Source organism: Lytechinus variegatus, chromosome 15 (assembly GCF_018143015.1).
Source record: "Lytechinus variegatus isolate NC3 chromosome 15, Lvar_3.0, whole genome shotgun sequence".
NCBI lineage: Eukaryota > Metazoa > Echinodermata > Echinoidea > Temnopleuroida > Toxopneustidae > Lytechinus > Lytechinus variegatus.
In genome coordinates this window covers 4,336,524-4,358,261 of record NC_054754.1, presented here as the reverse complement: position 1 = coordinate 4,358,261, position 21,738 = coordinate 4,336,524, and the positions used below count along the sequence as shown (strand labels likewise).

The 21,738-nt window shown below is 36.4% G+C and overlaps 1 protein-coding gene across 1 annotated transcript in view; it reads right to left on the bottom strand.

Moving 5' to 3' along the window:
- Window positions 1–3,522: 3,522 nt before the first annotated feature.
- The window catches only part of LOC121428978 (laminin subunit beta-1-like), a 91,200-nt gene continuing 72,984 nt past the window's right edge, over window positions 3,523–21,738 (bottom strand). Inside the window, exons 29-35 of the mRNA XM_041625874.1 lie at window positions 16,414–16,565; window positions 12,588–13,220; window positions 11,874–12,154; window positions 10,427–10,568; window positions 8,782–8,958; window positions 6,863–7,025; window positions 3,523–3,752 (exon numbers count right to left, since the gene is read on the bottom strand). Of these exons, the coding sequence (XP_041481808.1) occupies window positions 3,613–3,752; window positions 6,863–7,025; window positions 8,782–8,958; window positions 10,427–10,568; window positions 11,874–12,154; window positions 12,588–13,220; window positions 16,414–16,565 (1,688 nt within the window). The 3' untranslated portion in view covers window positions 3,523–3,612. The remainder of the gene's footprint in view (window positions 3,753–6,862; window positions 7,026–8,781; window positions 8,959–10,426; window positions 10,569–11,873; window positions 12,155–12,587; window positions 13,221–16,413; window positions 16,566–21,738) is intronic.

The window sequence follows — 21,738 nt, the reverse complement described above, 5'->3', positions numbered from 1 at the left end:
AGAAAAACATTTAAATTCATTTCATAAAATAAAGAACATTGCTCAAATCTAAAGGTAATAACTATTAAGAAATACTGTACATACATTTAACATAAAATTTGAAAAAAAGTTCTACATTTAGCAAATACTTGCTATAATTACAACCTATCGTATTAAGTATTAGAAAATACAAAATTGATTCTTACTTGGACAAATATATTCTACTCTTCTGAAAACTTCGAAGTTATAAATACATGATCAAGGTGATTACATATACAAAGTCAAGGTGATACAGTTAGTGAAAGCATTGAAATATTTTAAGGTAGACTAATGCACACACACACAGCAAGGAAATCAAACATTATTCGCGGGTGTTTTTCATCATGCCCCCACCGACTTATGGATTGAAAATTGCTGCTGAAACCAAAAAAAAATGAAGAAAAACAAAGAAAGTGACATCATCGCTTCAGTACTCTATTGAATACAAGGGTGGAAATCTCTCCCCAAAGGTAGGGGGAACAGGGGCTGGAAAATTTGACAAGCTACCCCCCCCCCCAAAAAAAAAAACCCCTAAGGTAATCACCCAAAAGGTAAGGTCATTTTGACCAAAATAAATTTGCCAAGCAAAAAAAAAAAGGTAATCACCCAAAAAGTAACGTCACCCCGTCCAAATAACATGATTTATTTCAATTTTGAATGATAAATTTGACAAGCAAAAAAAAAGGGGGTAATCACCCAAAAAGTAATGTCATCCCGTCCAAATAACACGATTTATTTCAATTTTGAATGATAAATTTGACAAGCAAAAAAAAAGGGTAATCACCCAAAAAGTAACGTCACCCGTCCAAATAACATGATTTATTTCAATTTTGAATGATGTATTTCTTTTCACTAAAAATAGTAAGGGGGACATTTGGTATTGTGTCCCTCCCCCTACTATTTTGGGATTACTGCCCATGATTGAATAACATGCTATTAATCTAGAAAGAAGCTACATGTACTGTCTATTGACAGCTACAGCATGCTGTACATGTGCTTGTATTACAGCCAAACAAAATTTGAGAGCTAAATGAAGAAGGTACATGTACAATACTGCAATATCATGATCAATCATTTTCATAATCTGACAGCAATACGAAGATTAAAATTAAAAATTACAATCAAGTATCTTCATAATGGATAAATGACAAGTACTGTATGTTTTACAAATAATGAATGTTTATGAGTGCAATGGACAGAATACTTCATGAGGTGAAAGATGAATAGATCATTCATTTCAATTTTGACCGAATGAAGTATTCTGCCCATTGCACAAATGAAGGAACATTCATTACTTGGTTTATATGACATTTAAAACTAGAATATTTTTCATAGGAAACTGCTCAATTTCGATGCAAAATATGATCATGCAGTGTGAGCTCGGTTTGTTGTTGTCGCGTACAATGCGCGTGTGCAATGGACAAAATCGTATAGATCCTAAATTGCACGGTCGATGACGTCATTATAAAATGGTCCAAATGATCGATATCAAACAACAAATCAAATGCTAAGGATCTATCTAGGTGTCATATAAAGTCTTCTGTGGAGATACATATCTTCAACATAAGGTTTTTTTATTGAAGTGTCTTAAAAAATAAAAAGCATTTAGTTTTGTAAATTTCAGCTTTCCAGAAATTTACAAAACTAAATGCTTTTTATTTTTTAAGACACTTCAATAAAAAAACCTTACGTTGAAGATAAACAATACAGAATGGAGCAGTGCTACATACTGGTCAGGGGTGATAAAAGCATAATTAATAGCTGTTGCTCGGAAGCATACACATAGAGTAAAGCACCCAAAGCTAACAGTAACATGATCATCAAAATACAATCATGCACCTTCTTATTTGTACATAACAATATTCTTGGAGATTATGTTCAACATATTTTTTTATTACAAAGACTGAAAGACTTAAAAATATTAACTTTAGTAAATTTCAGCACACAAAACAGGAAAATCAGCCTTTAAAACACCAAAACAATTTTTGATATTATAATTGTAGAACATAAATAACAAACACGCCATATAAAATAATACACTCCAATAAAAACAATTTATACGCATGTAGAAACTTCTATGACAGCCATGTCTCAATCCAGCAAAGGGGAAAGCAATGTATGATGACAGTACTTAAACATCCCAGTCAAGTCTGTTAAATTCAAACCCATTCAAAAACTTACATCAAAGATAATACAAGGGGAAGAGCGGACACTTCGGCGATTTTTTGAAACGCTCGATAAATGCTTATGGGAAAGGGCGCCCAACAGCGTTGAGTAAGTAAACCTTCGCATATCGGCACGCGACTGTGTATAAAACATATGGGGGAAATGAGAGAGTGGAGTTTGGAGAGGGCTCAAGGGTGGCTCATGAAAATATTTCCACATTTTCTTACCAAGAAACATCTGAAATATATTCATCTCAAATTTAAGGGGAAAATATTGAAATTTTTTTTTTTGAAATGTAAAAATAGTCTATCCCTTCAACCCTTCGCCATTTCTCTCATAGGTTTTGTACACAACCATCTTGTGATACGCAAAGGTAAAAAAAGGTCGTTACTTACTCAACGCTGTGGGGCGCTCCAAGCATTTCATTACGCGGTCTATGTACTGTCCAATCTTCCCCTTGTAGTATCTTTGCTTACATGTACAGTAATAAAAAATCAGATTACAATTACATGTATGCAACAACTTTAAATTTAACGGCATGCATCAATTAACAATGAAGATTGAAGTCATAACCATATCACACACACCACAAAGCGGACAGCAATATGATGATGAAACTTCATAACCATATATCAAGCATCTTGATAATTGATACTTGTACACAACAAGCAGCGCTTTCAGATAAGATTATGAAAAATCCATATTTTTATATTGCTTGAAATAGAAATCCGACATACATGTAGATATACTCTGAAAAATAATTGCTCTATCCATTAAATCATTTAACACCAAACAGGATAGCAGCAACTCCCATCTTTTAATGTCTTTTGGTCTGATGCGGATGGGGTTTGAACCCTTGACCTCCCTGTTGTGAGATGGATGCTCTACTAACTGAGCCAACACACCGGTTGTGAAAAACTTACTTCTTTGACGGTGTCTGCAGGGCCAACGTCCCTTTTGTACATGAATGTCAGCTGTTACATAAGGGTGTATTTCAGGAATTTATGCAGCAAATATAAAGCTTCATGAATTGTAACAAAACATCAATATTTCCATGGTGTTTAGGTGCATGTAGGGTGTTGGGGGCATGGCTTATTATAATCTACATTATACACTACCTGAAAGCCTGGATGTGCCTGCGGACAACTTCCTCCTCCTTCCCCCCCCCCCTCCTCCTCCCCTTCCATGTCTCCTCACAGCAGGGCTGTAAAGCTTAACTGTGAAAAACTCCCATTCTTCATTTCTGTTAATCCTATTTTCAAGTTTAAACTCCCATTTTTGCTTCAATATTTTGAAAAAACATAACAAAAATCTTTTATTTTAAGTTTCAAAAATCCCATTTCTAGGGGAAAATCCTATTTATTGTCACCTCCCCCTTAAAATTCAATTACTTAGGATTAAAGTAACTGGCAGCTTTGTCATAGTCTATCAGTCATTGCATTGTATATCATCTGTACTGATACCCTGAAGGTTGGCTAGGATGGTATCAAGTGTGGTTTCCATGTTATCCAAGTCCGAGGATAGCTGTTCCATCTCTTGCCTCTGGGTAGTGTACTGTGCAATCAAATCTGTAAAAAAAAATTGTTTTAAAAAAGGGCCCCATGAAGAAATGTTGCGGCTCGTAAATTCTTTCAGATCACGATTCGTAAATTTAAATGCTGAAAAAGGTAAGTACGGAAACACGACCTTCAGCATCGCGAATGCAACAAAATGCTACACTGAACACGATTGGGTTTTGAAACATCTTTGAACTTGCCTTCGCAGTGGAAGCCTACACAAGCAAATTCAAGAATCGATCTCTCTTGTGATGGGTCAAACTGCGTAGTAAGCTCTCCTAACAAGAGCCGGAAATTTAAGACAATTTCCCCATAATCAGCTATATATTTTTTACACTGATCGGTGCCACTGATCGTGTTTGTGTTGTGTACATGTAATAGCATTTTTAAGCAGGATTAATGTTGCTGTTTAAATATGAAATCGACATTGAACACATGGTTTCTATATGGAAGAAAAGCTCCTTCATACAGAATAAAATAGCAATATTTAGTCAAATAAATAAATGTAAACTTGGATCATACATGTAAGTATGTACATGTACATTAATTTCCTGAGACACGAGAATATCCAAGTTGGCAACGTCTTCATTGCTTTACTTAGAAGATTTCTAAAAAAGAATCAAAGTCTTGTATTAACTTCATTCTTGAAGGTTCCAATCATCAGGGATGGGAAGAATATGTAAAAGTATGAAGCACTACTTGTCATTGTGTATTTCTCTTGAAAGGTATTTTCTTAAACGTGTACAGCAATCCTTATTAGAGGGGTGTGGATTCCACTCCCTCTCATAGTCTTAGGTGTCACCATGCAAATGCACTGAAAATAGCACTCGCATCACCAATGATGTTCAGGGGAGCGTTTCATGAAAGGACTTGTCAGACGTTTTATCCGACAAGTACTGTTTTATCCGACAGTTACCATAGGAACAGTGCCTCTCAGCCAATCATTATCAAGGAGAGTTGTCAGACCTGACAAGTTGTCGGACGAAAATGTTGATGAAATGCTCTCCTGATATCAAATAATTATACATTAAATTTGTCGGCATCAGTATCATTTTAAAAAGTCACTCGTGCTTTATGTGATCCTCCCACCAAATACATTTGTATTGAAGATAAAAGCCAGTTGTGGGAACGATCTCAAAATGACTTTTTACAGAATCCAGGGCTCCACACTAACCCATTTTTTCTACTGGTCCAACCTATTCATGTCGGACCAGTAGATACCCAGTTTTTCAAATTTTTACTGGTCCGAACCTAAAATCTACTGGTCCCAAAAAATAAAGAAAACATTAAGAAAAGGCGCAAGTTTATTTTTCTAGCCTTTCGTTACCCCCCCAAAAAAAAATGAAGGAAAATGAAGGACAAAAAGAAAGCAAGACAGAAACGAAGAAAGACAGAAACAAAGAAAGAAAGAAAGAAAGAAAGGAAGGAAGGAAGGAGGGAAAAGAAAGAAAGAATAAAAGAAAGGAAGGAAGGAAGGAAGGAAGGAAAAGAAAGAAAGAATAAAAGAAAGGAAGGAAGAAAAAAAGGTAAAGAAAGGATAGATGTGAAGGAAGAAAAAAAAGTAAGAACTAAAGAAGGAAAGGAAGGAATAAAGAAGGAACAAATATAAGAAAGAAAGAAAGAAAGAAAGAAAGAAAGAAAGAAAGAAAGAAAAGAAAAAAAGAAATTAAGGAAGGAAATGAAGCAAGCAATACAGAAAGAAAGAACAAATCCAGAAAGTAGTAAAGGAAAGAAGAAGCAATAAAAAAGAAAGGGTAAAAGGAGAGATGGAAAGACGGACTAACAAAGAATGAAGAAAGGGGTAAAAAGAAGGAAGGAAAGAAAGGAAGAAGAGAAGAGATGAATATAGGATGGATGGACTCAAAAACTAAAGAAAGAAAATATCAGAAAGAAAGAGAGAGAAAAAGGAAATATAGAGAAAATATTTTATAAAAGGATAGAAAGAAAAAATGAATTAAAGAAAACAAGGGAAATTAAAAAAGACAGTAGCAAAAAAAAATCGAGGGAAGAAATAAAGAAAGATTTATAAGAAGGAAAGAAAGATAGGAAGAAAGCTAAAACTATTATAAATAATTTATCAGTTTCTTTTCTCATTTAAAATAGCTACGAAAGAAAGTCAGATACCATTAGTGTATCAACACACACATAAATGCATATGTGGGGCTATTATGTATTCAGACGATATCACCCAAAACCCGATCTGTTTGAACCAAAACAGAAGTGAAAATTTCTCCTTTTACTGCTTACAAATGACAGAGTTGCTCCAATTTTTAGGAAATATGGACATTATAAGAGCCTTTCATGAGTATGAACCTTGGATTTTGACACAGTTATGTGAGAGATTTCTGCCAGAGTTTAGCCAGGCTTCATTCGTGCGGCCAATGGAGAATTTACCATGTGGTTTGTGTGGCAGACTACATGTACACTGTATATGCATGCTGTATAGTACTCTAGTAACACTTACGTGTGATTCATTCTGTGTGTATTCTGTGTGTGAATGCCAGAATTTCACGGGGGAAATGGTTTGCTGTGAATTTGACCATTTCTGGAAAAGTTATTGGCCCAACAATGGTTTTTATTACTGGTAATGTCGGACCCTTAAATCTTGCTATTTTTGGAAAAATTACTGGCCCGACAATGATATTTTTACTGGTCATGTCGGACCAGTAAATCTTCCAATTTCTGAAAATCTACTGGCCCGACAGCGATTTTTACCGGTCTGGGACCGTCGGACCGCCGCTAGTGTCGAGCCCTGCAGAATCCAATATAATAACCACCCAAATGTCTGTTTGTATGAATACAAAATATGTGCCAACGGATTCTGGAAGAAATTGTGTAATAATACACTGTCTCACATGTGCCTCTCTGTGTAGGCGATCTTCAGTGTGATCGTTTTTCAGCTTGGATTTTATGATTTCACAAAATTCTGTTTTTGTAACTACCAGATCTAGATCCACGATGATATAGTAATACATGTACCCATAACCTCTCACGAAATCAGTGTTTTACTGCAACTACTTTCATTTAGTTTAACCTAGTTTGTTTGAATGATTACATGTTTGAATGAAATGTTGGGTTTTTGAAAGTGAAAACTTATAAATGAAATGAAATGCTTGACGTACCGTCTAAATTGGTCATCTCTTCAATACCGATCAAGTCTCTTTCAAGGGAAGCGGCAGCCATATCAACCTCCTGCACAAGGTTATAATTGAGGACTGCTTCATTTTCAGAATCATTTATCTCCTTTGCCGTTTCTTCTGCACTGGACAGTACAAGATTCAGTTCCTGAAATGGGAAAAGTAAGAAATACAATTCACTGTCATCACCATAGCCACATTGTGTCTCGCCCACCCACTACATGATTGTATATAAGTACATCTCCGACTAAGTTTGATTTCACAAGAAAGTCTCGGAGGTACATGTACATGTAATAGAGGTCTGATGCCAATGACAATGACAATCTTTGTGAAACACCCCAGCAGTTGTAAAGTTGTGAATCATACATGTAAGAGTCTCACATGTACAGTACACTTCAACATTTGTGACTGATAGACGACATTGGAATCCCTAAGGCTGCCCTTCAACTCCAGTAAATGAAACATATTTGGAACCTTCCTTTCTATTCCTCCTCCTCCTCCCTCTTTCACTTCTACCCCTCCTTTTTCTCTCCTTCCTTTTTCCTTGTTTAATTTAAAATTATCATTCCTCTCCTCTTTTCTTCCTGCAATCTTCTCATCATGCTTCTTTCTTCTCCTCCTCCATCTTCCCTCTTCCTCTTTCTCCTCCTGTTCTTCTTCTCTTGCCCATCTCTTAATCTATTTCATAACCATTCCACCTGCTCTTCCGCCTTTCTCTCCAATTATAGAATTCCTTTCACAATCTCAGCAAGCAAACAGACTAACAAACTATTTCTAGCTCTTTTTTTTAGAAGTACAGCCTACTTATGGACAACACAACATCCCGATTATGCCTCTATATTGATAAACACTAGCTAAAAATAAGAATCGAAAGTCAAAGATAATAGGATGTGGTCCACTTAACATTTAAATAAAAAATAAACGAAACCATACAATATCATAAAGTATGTTTACCAGGGGGTCGTTTCATAAAGCTGTTCGGAAGTTAAGAGCGACGTTAAGAACGACTGGTGATCCTTTCTTGCGGTAAATGATATTCACCGTGATGTTCATGGGTGATTATTTAGCACGTACATGTAAGATGTTTCACTAGTCATTCTTAAGGTCGCTCTTAACTTACGAACAGCTTTATGAAACACCCACCTTCATGAAAGGCCTTGTCAGAAACAGACTTTATGAAACACTCACCGGTACTCTTGAAATGTCAGATAATTTACTGTTATTTTTTTAGCGCACATTTCATAGAAGGAAGCGGATTCCACACAAAGTTATAAAGGGATTAACTCAGCAAGTTGAAAAAAAAGCACAATAAATACTGAGCAAACCTTCAAGAAAATGTCAAGACAAAAGAAAATGAAAAAAATAAGCAAATGAATATGAATGAATCTACCGTCAGTCAGAAAGAACCTGAAATGTAAAGTGATTTCCTTCATAATTTGGAAAGTACATGTAACTGACATTTGCAAGGACTACAGTTTATGTACATAGAACAAGATTATAATCAATGTAGCGTACAAAAATAATAACTGCATCATGATTAACTTTTCTGCTCAAAATCATCTAATTTCTTGTTTATTTTTATTGAAATAACGATTGAAAAAAATACAAACAAGTAACAACAACCCCCAAAATATCAAAGAGAATTCAACAAGTGAACAGCCTGCAGTCTCATCTGCATCACGCCATTAAATACAGCAGCAGAGCTGATTTTGGTATGAACTAAGATGAACAACTTTTCACAAAGGGAAAAAAAACAGTCACTTGATAACAAAATCCTAAGTTGGTTGACTTCAAATGACCCAAGACTTGGACCAAGTCAGTTGACCTCCCATGACCTTTTACCTGGACTAAAAAGAAACAAAGGTTTTCCGATTCATTCAATGTTTTTTAAAAAGATGACCAACCTGTTGGGTCACTTCTACACTCTGCTTGACCCTGTCTATTCTCCGGCCTGCGTCCTGTACTTGTGCCCTTTTAGCACTGAAGCATTGTTGACCATCAGCTGCTTCTGTAGATAAATCCTGTAAGAGGGCAGTGGTGGCCTGGGCATCGCTGTTCTTCGACTCGGACTGGGCTTGAACCTGGCGGGAGAAAATCATGAAATGGATCAGCATCATTAAATATTCTTCGGACTCCCTAAGAAGAAAGAATTTTTAAACAAATTTTGAATACATGTACAATGTAATGGGATAAAACAAATGTTGTTAATAGCATAAATCTAAACTTTGTCTTGTGTCATTCAATATTGTTCTTTTGTAAATCCCCTATTCATGCACATGAATTGAATTACATTTTATTCTACAATGTCAAGCTTGATTTCTTTCCAAAATTAATTTGCAGATAGACGGAAGAACAGCAAAGGGTATTTTGTTGAAATTGTTGGATTTCCAGATAGTTGGGATTGATGGGATCAATCGTAACTCTTTGTAAGACCAGGCCCTGGATTGATTATCACCACTTAGAAAATGATTGCAAACATTTGTAGGGGGGGGGCACTTATCCTCATTCAGAGTTAAAATGATACAGTAGAGCTCTTCTGGTAAGGCATCTGAGCAAAAGTCACAGCAGTGTATTTGACGCAGGAATCCGGGAAGCACCTTCGAATCGCAAATTCTCTCACTCATTTGTGACAGACAGAACATTGGGAAAAGCAAGAAAACTGCTGTAAAAGAAGCTTAGCCCCTATATAGCCAGAATGGGAGGCACTGTACATGTTTCATTTTGAATTTCCCTGCATTCCTCATTACTTGCATACATTTTACAACCAATGGACAACATACAGATATCATGCAATTGTCTATATAAATTTTCACTTGCCTGACACTGGGGTTCGGGGCGATTTTGCCCCCAAAGTGCTCAAAGAGCCCTGAAAAAACCCCATTCATTAAAATCTTAATTTTTATCAAAAGTTGCAGATTTAGGCAGTAAGTTGTGAAAAGTACCCCCCCAAAAAAAAAAAAAGATAAAATTTTATTGCCATCATCTCTGGCAAAAAATTTGCCCATATGGAATATGTGTGGAGTGTTATGGCCCTGTGGAATTAGTCTCCGGACTTTGGAACAGAGGGTCGTGGGTTTGAATCCCAGCCATGGCGTAATTTTCTTTGGCAAGAAGATTATTCACATTGTGCTGCACTCGACCCAGGTGAGGTGAATGGGTACATGTACCCGGTAGGATTTATTCCTTGAATGCTTTAGTGCCTATTAATATGGCCACTTAGCTACAGCCGCGGTAATAATATCATACCAAGTATCAAAGCGCAGTTGAGTATATGCACATAGTACCTGCACTATATAAATGGACATATCATTATCATTATGTATTTCATTCAATACGATACGTCAGAATAATGAGCCAAGCAAAAATATGTAGTGTACAAAACATGCATTTACATTGCCTTTCATAGAGTCTGGGATTATCAAATAGTATTTCACATCAAATGCCCTGTCAGACTTGATGAGATTAAATTATTGTGTACCGTGTAGTCCTAGGCACATTATGCATAACCAGATAATTATTAGAATCATTTAATGGATTTCTTTTTCTCACCTCGGCGGCTATCTGACTGATGTTGGTGACCATGTTCTGTGTGTCGACGTCCCTTTGACCTGTGGCCTCTCGAACCCTTTGTGCCTCTGATAAATCATATTCTATAGTGTCAATCTGGGATTTCACCGATATGGCATCTTGTCTGATGGATAAATGTATAAAAATCAAAGGAGTCAAAAAGAATGCCTTTCACTACAATGAGAGTGTAATTTCGATAGTACTGAAAGATCGCGTCCACCTGGGGCCCAGTTTCATAAAACTTGTCATAACAACAAAACTGCAGTAACAGTTAAAAGCTACTGAAATCCCTCAATCCGATTGGCTGATGGTCAATTTGTTATTATTACAAGACTTAATGAAATGGGACTGTGGTCAAGTTGATTTGAATGATGAATAGAGAAAAAGGCAAAGAAACATGACACTGAAATGCCATCAAGGTCTGATGCACATTGCAAAGTTCTGGGGCCCATCTTACAAAGACTTGTGATTGATCTGATCAATCGCAACTATGGAAAGCCAGCCACATCAACATCTAAAATACATGTTTGTTCAAAATATTTTTTATGACTATAATTCATATATTCACTATCTTCTTGACAATTCAGTATGCTTCTCTTTGTTTTCAAAGGACAATGAGCAAATTTCCTAGAGAACAAATTTGACATCGATGGAATTCCATAGACTTACGTTGATTGGATCAATCGTGACTTTTGGTAAGACTGGGCCCTGATCACATACATGTACTTTGTAATGTATCAGGTATATACATGTATTGAGTACTAATTGCATGATTTATGAGGAAGAAATTGACATTGAGGAAAAAGAGAAGAACAAAATAGGAGATACACTGATGAGAGAGATGGGAGAATCCATACACTTACGATACATACATTTGGAGGATACATGATTTTTAAGGAGAGAGATATAAACAGGTTGAAAGAGAAAGAGGACAAAAAATAGAAAGAGGTGGAACAATGCAATCAGAGCAGACAATAATAAAGGACATTAACCTGAAAGCATCATATATAATTATCATATGATACATGTATCAAATAAACTACTTTACCATAATAATTTGCAAACTACTTTACCTTTCCAATACACATATTCAGATGATATTTACAGTATGCAAGCTTCTGTACCATTGCATGGAAGCTACTGCATTAACTGACAGGTACTCATTTCTTTGTGAACAATTTACAAGAAAATGGATTTACAAGAAAATGATTTAAAAGAAAATGATAGTCAAGAGACTTTTCTACAAACTACATGTATGGCATAAGAATTGCATTAGCTCCATACAATCCCTTTAATTACTCTGCACGAGAGACGGGAGAATTTCCGCAACCTAAATGATGACATAAATTGCTATAATTGCTCCGCGTAATCGACAAGACCTCCAACGGTGGAGACACTGTCATGGCAACAAGAGCGCCAAAGCACTTACAAGGAACGTCTAGCCGTGTCTAGGCTGGCTGTTGCCTCATCCAGGGTAGTGGTGGAATTCTCCAACAGGGGGAGCACTGCAGCATCAGACAGGCCGGTTGCGTTGATATCCCTCACCAGGGCTTCCATGTCGGTCGGTGACCGGACTGCCATGTTGACCGTTGCCTGTGATGCTGCGCTGGCCTCTTGGCTTCTGACCTGGGCATCGTCCAGCTGAGAGAGCTGGTTCAGGGTGTCCACATAGGCTTGAGTTATGTTTGCTTTGGTCTCCAGAGCAACATCCTTTGAGAAACAGATTTTGGGGATTTGAAAAGTCAGAGAGATTCTTGAAAAAAAGAAACATGATGGTTATAAAATAAACTTAATACAAGTGGGATGCCTCTGGCAGTCGCTCCTGCATTATGTAATTATAACAGCAGTGCTGACTTTGATGACTAATAGTTATTTTTGTGAAGGGAAGAAAAAAATAAAATCATAATATACAAATTTCACTAATGTCAAATGACAGACAATTGTATATGCATAGAAAATTAATTGTGTGTGACCCAGCATCCTACATGTATGTAACACTTGCTTCTAAAACTCTCTGAAGGCCTATTCTCTTTTTAGTTGACCCCTAACTTCACCTGTTAATAAGAGACAGAACAAAAATGTCTTCAAACACCGCAAAAATTTTACCCCAAAAAAGTTACAATAGCAGAATACTTGATCATACCTTGTAGTTTCTCGCAACTGACAATGCATTAGCTGCTGCCAAGGTTGCACTTGTAGCGTTGAACCGTGCCACCTCACTCCTGTATGCCCTTTCTTCTGACATTGTCCTCTCGCTCTGGGCTTGCTGATAGGCACCTGTCGCTGTCTGGTTAGCCTCCTGCACCAGTCTCTGTGCTGCTGAAGCATTCTGGGCTGCCTCTTCTAATGGATACCTGGCCTGAGTAGAGTCTATCAGGCTGAGGCGCTGGGAATTCACCTCCATTTCAGCTGTCCTGGTGGGCTCGCTCAAGATGTCTTCAACCGTCAGCCGTTGCTGCGATGCACCCTCCACGTCAAGAAGCAAGGAGTCCACTTCCGCTATCAGCTGCCGAGCGCGGTCCTGGAAGTCGAGGATCGCTTGGTAGAGGGTCTGTACCGACTCCCAATTCCCTTCTGCCTCTGTTACAATGTTCTCTATGGTGTTGGTCACCGCCAACAACTCTTGGTTTAGTCTTTCGGAACTTCTTCTCACCCCCGTCTCCACCTCGACAGTGCCATCAAAGTTGGAAGACTCTGAGAGAAGGGAAGTGATGTTGTTCTCTAACGATGCTAAGGAATCCAATAGGAACGTCTTGTTTTCAATAGACTCTGTTATCTGTATTTCGAAATTTCAAGAGATGAGGAATAAAACCTTATTTTACATTGCCATGAGGAAATAAAAATGTTTCGTACATGTACATGAATATTAAAATACAATAGACAACATCCTTGGTTCCCTAATCTGCATACCAATCAAAGCAAATGAAGCATTCTTGAGCCATTAGAATTTAAACCATTTACTTCTAGTGACCTCTCATATTACTGTTTTTACTTTTATCTACAAGCAGCCCTTTAATCACTTCCTTTACAAATTTTGTAATGAAATATTAGAGAGCTGCAGACAGAGATTAACTTTGATGAAAAATCAGAATATTTATAAAAAAACACTTTCATTCTTGTATGCTTTACATCATAATCATTTAAGGGCTCATGCTTTCATAACTACACTACACTATGAATCGGATGCATCCGAGAATGAATCAACAATGGTACGCTAGGCTTTGCAATCTGACATGAGACTTGGTATATCATCTAACAATTTATTTGTATCCCTACATATTGCAATCAACAAACTTTAAAGGTTTCCATCCTCTAATCTCTAATTTATGAGGGAGGGGCAACAAAAATACATCAGAAATACCTTCCTTCTCCCTACCGAAACGGTGATCAGTAATTCTCAAACTACTTGTACGTTTAAAAACCGTGGTGGCGATAGGTGGAAGATCTCCATTTCGTTTTGTGATCTCTCCAACTAATATTTTGTACCCTCGTTAAAAGTCGGGTGTATGTGTCATCTTCATGTATTCTATCTTTTAGATTTATTGATTGTCCATGTTTCTGGACCATACAAAAGGATACATGTACTTTCTACACATACCCTACACAGGAAGAATTTTGCTGACATAGAAATATTTGATTCCCAAATTACCAATCTACATATAGTAATAAATTGGAATAGCGACATGGATATTGGAGAGATTTATCAATACTTATCATACATTACGTTAAACCCCCGTTTGGAGAAAGACCGCAGTTCAGATTGGAAACTGCGGTATTAGACCCCAAATTGTCTTTGAAATCATTTCCAAGCCCACGGGGTCGTTTCATAAAGTTGTTCGTAAGTTAAGAGCAACTTTAAAAATGACTGGTGATCATCGCCAACGGTGTGTACCATTTACCGCAAGACAGGATCACCAGTCGCTCTTAACTTATGAACAGCTTTATGAAACACCCGCCTGATCAACCCCACTTGGCCAGGTAATCCCCGCTGTCTCAATTTCACCTCCACAGGCCAGATTACGAGCGTTGAGCCAGGGACAAAATGATAAACAGCTGTGCTATTACGTAAGACTTCTCTGCCTGTAGTAGGACCTTCAGAATGAAATTATTGTATTCAATATTTAATCACGTTTTCAAAGGCATATTGTATTCAGAAATTCAATGTTACATGTAGTCCATTTTCAATTTCGAACGAAGAAAATCGACCTCGAAATAAGGAAAGTAAGTGAATAAAAAATGGCGGCATGCTTTGCCGGGACCGCCCTCGGGCTGTTGTGTTATCTTCGGACCGAGGTCAAGAAACAGGTGTTTTGATACTTACTTGGGGCAGTAGGGTTTGTCGTACTTGGAGAAGAGAATTCATGATTTAGACAAGTGGAATGCCTCTGGCCGTCTCACCTGCATCACGCGGTTCAATATAGCAGCAGTGCTGACTTTGAAAACTACTCTAACTCGCACAAGATGTTCAGTGATACATGGTTACTCTTATGTCCACTTTTTATGAACTAGACCAATAAACTTACAGAGATATGATGGTTATTCAACACAAAACCCCAACATGACCTTACATGACCTTTGACCTTGATCATGTGACCTGAAACTCGCACAGGATGTTCAGTGATACTTGATTACTCTTATGTACAAGTTTCATGAATCAGATCCATAAAATTTTAAAGTTATGATGGTAATTCAACAGATACACCCAATTCGGCCAAAGTTCATTGACCTTTGACCTTGGTCATGTGACCTGAATTGCGCACAGGATGTTCAGTGATACTTGATTACTCTAATGTCCAAGTTTAACGAACTAGACCAATAAACTTTCAAAGTTATGATGGGAATTCAACAGATACCCCCGATTCGGCCAAAGTTCATTGACCCTAAATGACCTTTGACCTTAATCATGAGACCTGAAACTTGCACAAAATGTTCAGTGATGCTTGATTACTATTATGTCCAAGTTTCATGAATCAGATCCATAAATATTCAAAGTTATGATGGGAATTCAACAAATACCCCCAATTCGGCCAAAGTTCATTGACCCTAAATGACCTTTGACCTTGGTCATGTGATGTGAAACTCATGCAGGATGTTCAGTGATACTTGATTAACCTTATGTTTAAGTTTCATGAACTAGGTCCATATATTTTCTAATTTATGATGACATTTCAAAAACTTAACCTCAGGTTAAGATTTTGATGTTGATTCCTCCAACATGGTCTAAGTTCATTGACCCTAAATGACCTTTGACCTTGGTCATGTGACATGAAACTCTAATAGGATGTTCAGTAATACTTGATTAACCTTATGGCCAAGTTTCATGAACTAGGTCCATATACTTTCTAAGTTATGATGTCATTTCAAAAACTTAACCTCAGGTTAAGATTTGATGTTGACGCCGCCGCCGCCGTCGGAAAAGTGGCGCCTCTAGTCTCACTCTGTATGCAGGTGAGACAAAAAACTGGGTATAGTGTTCTCAAATGGGGGCTTTCGTCATGTACATGTAGGCTCTATCATGCAATAAAAATGTGGTTTAGGGGGGTTTGCTTTGATTGAAAGCATGGACATTTTTAAGTGCGTACTCATATCCATTGAAGAAAAAAAAATCAGATGCTTTTTAATCAATAGAACCTACAAATTTATAGGAAATTGTTTCGCTTGGTGCACACATGGAGCAGGCTTCTTCCTTTTCTTTCAATAGGGGAGACCGGGGTTAGTTGAAACATGGGGTAAGTTGAAACGTAATTTTCTTTAACGCCTGTAAAATAAATTCATGCAATACTGCCCTAATTTTTTTATATTAATAATACATTAGTGTTGAATTATTATTGCAATAAATTGAGGACAGTATTGCATAAATTTATTTTACAGATGTTAAAAAAAATAACGATGTTTCAACTTACCCCATGTTCCAACTAACCCCTGTCTCCCCTAATCTCAAAATATGTGGGGTTTATTACGGTACTTACCATTAAGAAGGAATTTTGGATGCCGATAAGATTCTGTGTTTGCTGATTGCCCTGTTCTATAACTTCATCTGCCAACGTCAAGTTACTCTGGATAGCACGGATCAAAGCTTGAACGTCAGCCTCCGTCATGTTACCATAGTTACGGAGAAGCCCTACATCAAAATGAAATTTTTAACATTTCAAAGGTAAACAACTTTTTTTATTTTTTTGATATAAGTGCACAAATAATGCGTAAAGTATATAGATTTATTTCAATGCAGGATAAAAGAGCATAGGTGAAGTGGCCGGGGATCGAACCCCGGACTTTCCATGGATAGCCAGGACGCCTTAGACCACTTGACCACGGCACCTCCACAGTAGTTGAAGCAAACAATGAATTAATGAGAAAGTCTTTTAAATTAAGATCAATTGTCAAAAATATTACCATACATGATCTGGTACATTAATGTGAACTTATCCTTGTAAAATCATGAAATCTTAGCTCAAAATCAATAAGTCTAATGATCACTAACACAGAAAAGCATATGTGGGACAAAGTTTTAATATTGCTTCGAAAATTACCCGACATTAGATGAAATTCCATGCTTATTTTGCCTATTTATCAATAGTTACGCATTTTCATTCAGGGCTATTTGTCACAAATTTTTTATTTACACTGTGTGTACATACAAACGCTTTGTTGGTAATTTCATTGGATTCTCTTCAAACTCATTTTGAGATCGATACCACAACTAGTAGACTTGTTAACTGCAAAAAAAGGGGTGAACGCTGCATTTTTGAGTACAAATGTCCCACTTGGCACAAATGTTCCTTGAGTCAAAAGAAAAGGATTCATCCAAAGAGACACGCTGTATCTATGCAAATAAGCAAGAAATTTGCATAAATTTGCATATTAGGTCGATATAGTAAAACAAGTATTTCAGAATATATATTTAACCAGAACTGCCCTAAAATTGGAAATAAAGACTTAGGGTAAGACAGGGAAGAAAATTGACATAAAATGATTGAGATATCCTTGTTTATTATTACCTAATTTACATAAATTATGCAAATTATAATTTAAAACAGAGTATTTTTTTCATGAATCCTTAACTGTTTTATAAATAACAGCAATTAATACACAATGTCAACATTCTACATGAAAGAGAATATATTAGCGAAAACATCGATATGCTTCATGACAGTATTAGTGTCTTAATTTGCTTAGAAAGAGGGCAAATATGTCAAAATGTATGACGTGATATTGCGCTAAAACGAGACCAAACAACCTCTATGTCACAGTCACACTCACGAATCGGACAATAAAGCGATCAATGGTATGTCATTCGAGATAACGCAATCTCAACACAATAGCTTCCATCGGCTACTCGTATCGCTTTTGTTGGTGTATCTGCCACACCGTAATCTACGGGATATACGGGCAAAATGCATTTCGGTATCGGTAAAACACTATTAATTTTGTTTTGTTTCTCTTGGAAAATTTACAGGAGACATTGCTTTGCAGATTACTGCTTTAATGAAGCTCTGGCACATGAATCACGACGAATGTACCCCACCTCAATCCATATTTTAATTTTGTTAAAATTTATATCTTTTGGAGACCCCGAAGTGGCAAAACTGCATTCCCCCGCGGCATTCCCGCTACTTTACAAAACCTGTTTGACTTGTATTATCGACTTGGAAAAGAGAGATGTATGAGACATCAGTTAACATGTTTCCTGAAGATATTTTTTTTTATTATTTAAGCCTACGTCCAGTGGCGTAACTACGGGGGGGCATTGGGGGAGCACGTGCCCCCCCCCCAATCGGCTGACCAAAAAAAAAATGGTGAAAAGGAGAAAAAGAGGGAGAAAGGAAAATAAACGTAGTGGGAAAAAAGATATTATTGTTCATTATATGTATAATGTCATATTATATCGTAATTATGTAATGTTATATTACATAAGAAACATTTTTTTCATAACTTTACGAAACATAATTTGCTCAGGGCCTATGTCTTCATTGTTCCTGGTGCTCGCATTGTCTGTTTAACGAGATATATAACCCTGTTATACTAAATCCTCCCGTTTTCAAGTCAATATACAACATACTGCCTAATATATTTCCTCGCACTTCGAGTTATTATTGTTTTATGTACAATAGTATGCTTCTTTTTCATGACTACTCAAAGTGATTGCCCCATTTTAAGGTCTTGATATAAAACATTTCCTTCGCAGTAGTGGATTGGTGAAATATGTCTGCTCTCCATTAATTCCTAGAATCAGTCCTTAAAATGTCCCTTTTTCTGATCTGAATATCAAAAATTTTCAGCTCGCGCTTCGCGCTCGCATCATATGGTAAGTGAACTACGTATGGTCTTCGTGAATTCCTACAAACAGTGCCCCTCTTCGGGTCTGAATTTCCTAAATTTTCAGCTCGCGCTTCGCGCTCACAAGATTTGAATAGTGAGATGGGTATTTTAATCATGATTACAAGTGCATTATGTGCATGTTTAGATGTAATTCTAACAAAATCAGCAAGCGCTTATTGGCACTCGCATTAGATGACTATGGTGAGATGTGTATACTCTTAATGGATTCCTAAAATATAGTCCTTAAAATCTTCCTGTTTGGGGTCAATATTTACAAAAATTTCTACTTCACACATTAAGCCTCTTTACTGTGTGTAGAAGAAATGCATCTTTCTTCCGATTGGGCTCTAAAAATATTTGAATTCAACAGAGTGGAATAAATAAAGGGCTGTGTGGCTGTTCTTCAATGTACCACAGCTCTTCTTCATGTCAATTGTAGAGTATTTTCTCCTCAATCTATTCCAAGATTTCAATACAAGCAAAAGTAATCTTTAAAGAGTTATAAAGACAATAAACTATTTTTTAATACATGAAACCAAAAAGGGAAAGTGTATCCTAGACATTCTCCTGTTGGGTTATATAATTTACTGTGCTAGAGCATTATTACAAACGGCAGAACAATAATAATAATATTAATAATAATTATAATAATATCAGTAATGATGAATGTAAATATAAAAATATAGATATAAAAGTTGCTTTATTATACCAAATAACGCAATTTACCTGGCCGATGGTTTTAAAACACGATATTTTTTTTAAATTAAAGTCGAAATACGGGGAGGGGATTGAATAGATTCGGAGGGTTCCCGTGGGCGAAGGCTTAAATAAAAAAAAAAAAAACTTTCTTCAGGAAACGTGTTGACTGATGTCTCATGCATCTGTCTTTTCCAAGTCAATTATACAAGTTAAACTGGTTTTGTAAAGTGGCGGGAATGCCGGGGGAAAGCAGTTTTCCACTTCGGGGTCTCCAAAAGATATATATTTTGATAAAGTATGGATTGAGGTAGGATACATTCGTCATGATTCATGTGCCAGAGTTTCATAAAAGCAGTAAACTGCAAAGCAATGTCTCCTGTAAATTTTCCAAGAGAAGCAAAACAAAATTAATATTGTTTGACCGATACCGAAATGCATTTTGCCCGTATATCCCGTAGATTACGGTGTGGCAGATACACCAACAAAAGCGATACGAGTAGCCGATGGAAGCTATTGTGTTGAGATTGTGTTATTTCGAATGACATACCATTGATCGCTTTATTGTCCGATTCGTGAGTGTGACTGTGACATAGAAGTTGTTTTGGTCTCGTTTTAGTGCAATATCACGTCATGCATTTTGACATATTTGCCCTCTTTCTAAGCAAATTAAGACACTAATACTGTCATGAAGCATATCGATGTTTTCGCTAATATATTCTCTTTCATGTAGAATGTTGACATTGTGTATTAGTTGCTGTTTTTTCTAAAACAGTTCAGGATTCATGAAAAAATACTCTGTTTTAAATTATAATTTGCATAATTTATGTAAATTAGGTAATAATAAACAAGGATATCCCAATTATTTTATGTCAATTTTCTTCCCTGTCTTACCCTCAGTCTTTATTTCCAATTTTAGGGCAGTTCTGGTTAAATATATATTCTGAAATACTTGTTTTTACTATATCGACCTAATATGCAAATTTATGCAAATTACTTGCTTATTTGCATAGAGACAGCGTGTCTCTTTGGATGAATCTTTTTCTTTTGACTCAAGGAACATTTGTGCCAAGTGGGACATTTGTACTCAAAAATGCAGCGTTCAACCTCTTAACAAGTCTACTAAACTAGTATTTATCGTTTAAGTGATAATGAAGCCATACAATTACGCATTTTCTTTCAGGGCTAGTTGGCAAACATCTTTTTTATTTATCTACATACAAGCTCTTTGGTGGTAATTTCATTGGATTCTGTTCGAACCCATTTTGAGATCGATACCACAACTGGTATTTACTATTTTCATGTATCTTTTAAGTGATAAATGAAGCCATACAACATCAAGGATAATGAAAACCCCGATATTTGCTCTCTTGAAATTATGAAGAACTTTCCAAAAACAGAAACTCTTCTATTAAGTGTTAGTCGTGCTCAGAACAGTAAAAAAAACAAAAACAGCTCGCTATAAAGAGGTACCCCAAATAATTCCTTTGGCATGCCATTATTTCTACTGTTTGACAAAATATTAACCAACCATACATGTATGTAGTATCATCTGAAAAAGAGACCTTCATTGTGTCTTTGACAACAACAACAATAATAATTATTATTATTGCTTGGAACAGCTCATATCCTAAGGAAGGTCTTGAATTAGAAAGAGAAGTGAACAATGAGAAGAGGACCCATTTGATAGAATATAGAACAATAACCCTAGATTTCTGGAAGATGTCCGGTTGCTGTTTAATATACCAACAGAACATCAAGCTGTGGACAAAGGAAATGATAATAATGATATTGCATAATAATAATAGGCATTCATATGGCACCATCTATCTAGAAATATTGTACTCCAGGGTGCTCAAAAGAAAAGAAGGAATGAGAGAGTTTGGATGAGTGTCTGAGTGCCAAGAACTGATACTTTCATCATAAAATAAGACTTCAGTTTAGACTTCAAAGTCTCTAATGGTGATATAATTTTCAAATTCGATGGTAGTTTATTCTCCAGAGAAGGTAGTATGTCAGAGAAAGCTCACTCACCATACTGCCGTACTTTGGCAAAAGGAAACAAGTTCCAAAATTGTTATTTGTTTGAAATGAGTAATGTGTGTTTGTCATTTACATTGGCATCAATGCAATTTAACAGCATATTTTTTTCAATATCTTTCTATAGAACGATCATTTCTTTCCCAAATTTTGCCTGAACATGCAACATGCAAAAGGTGTTTCGGAAACAAAATAATTCAAATTTGACTGATGTGTCACTTGCATCCTTTTGCGAAAGT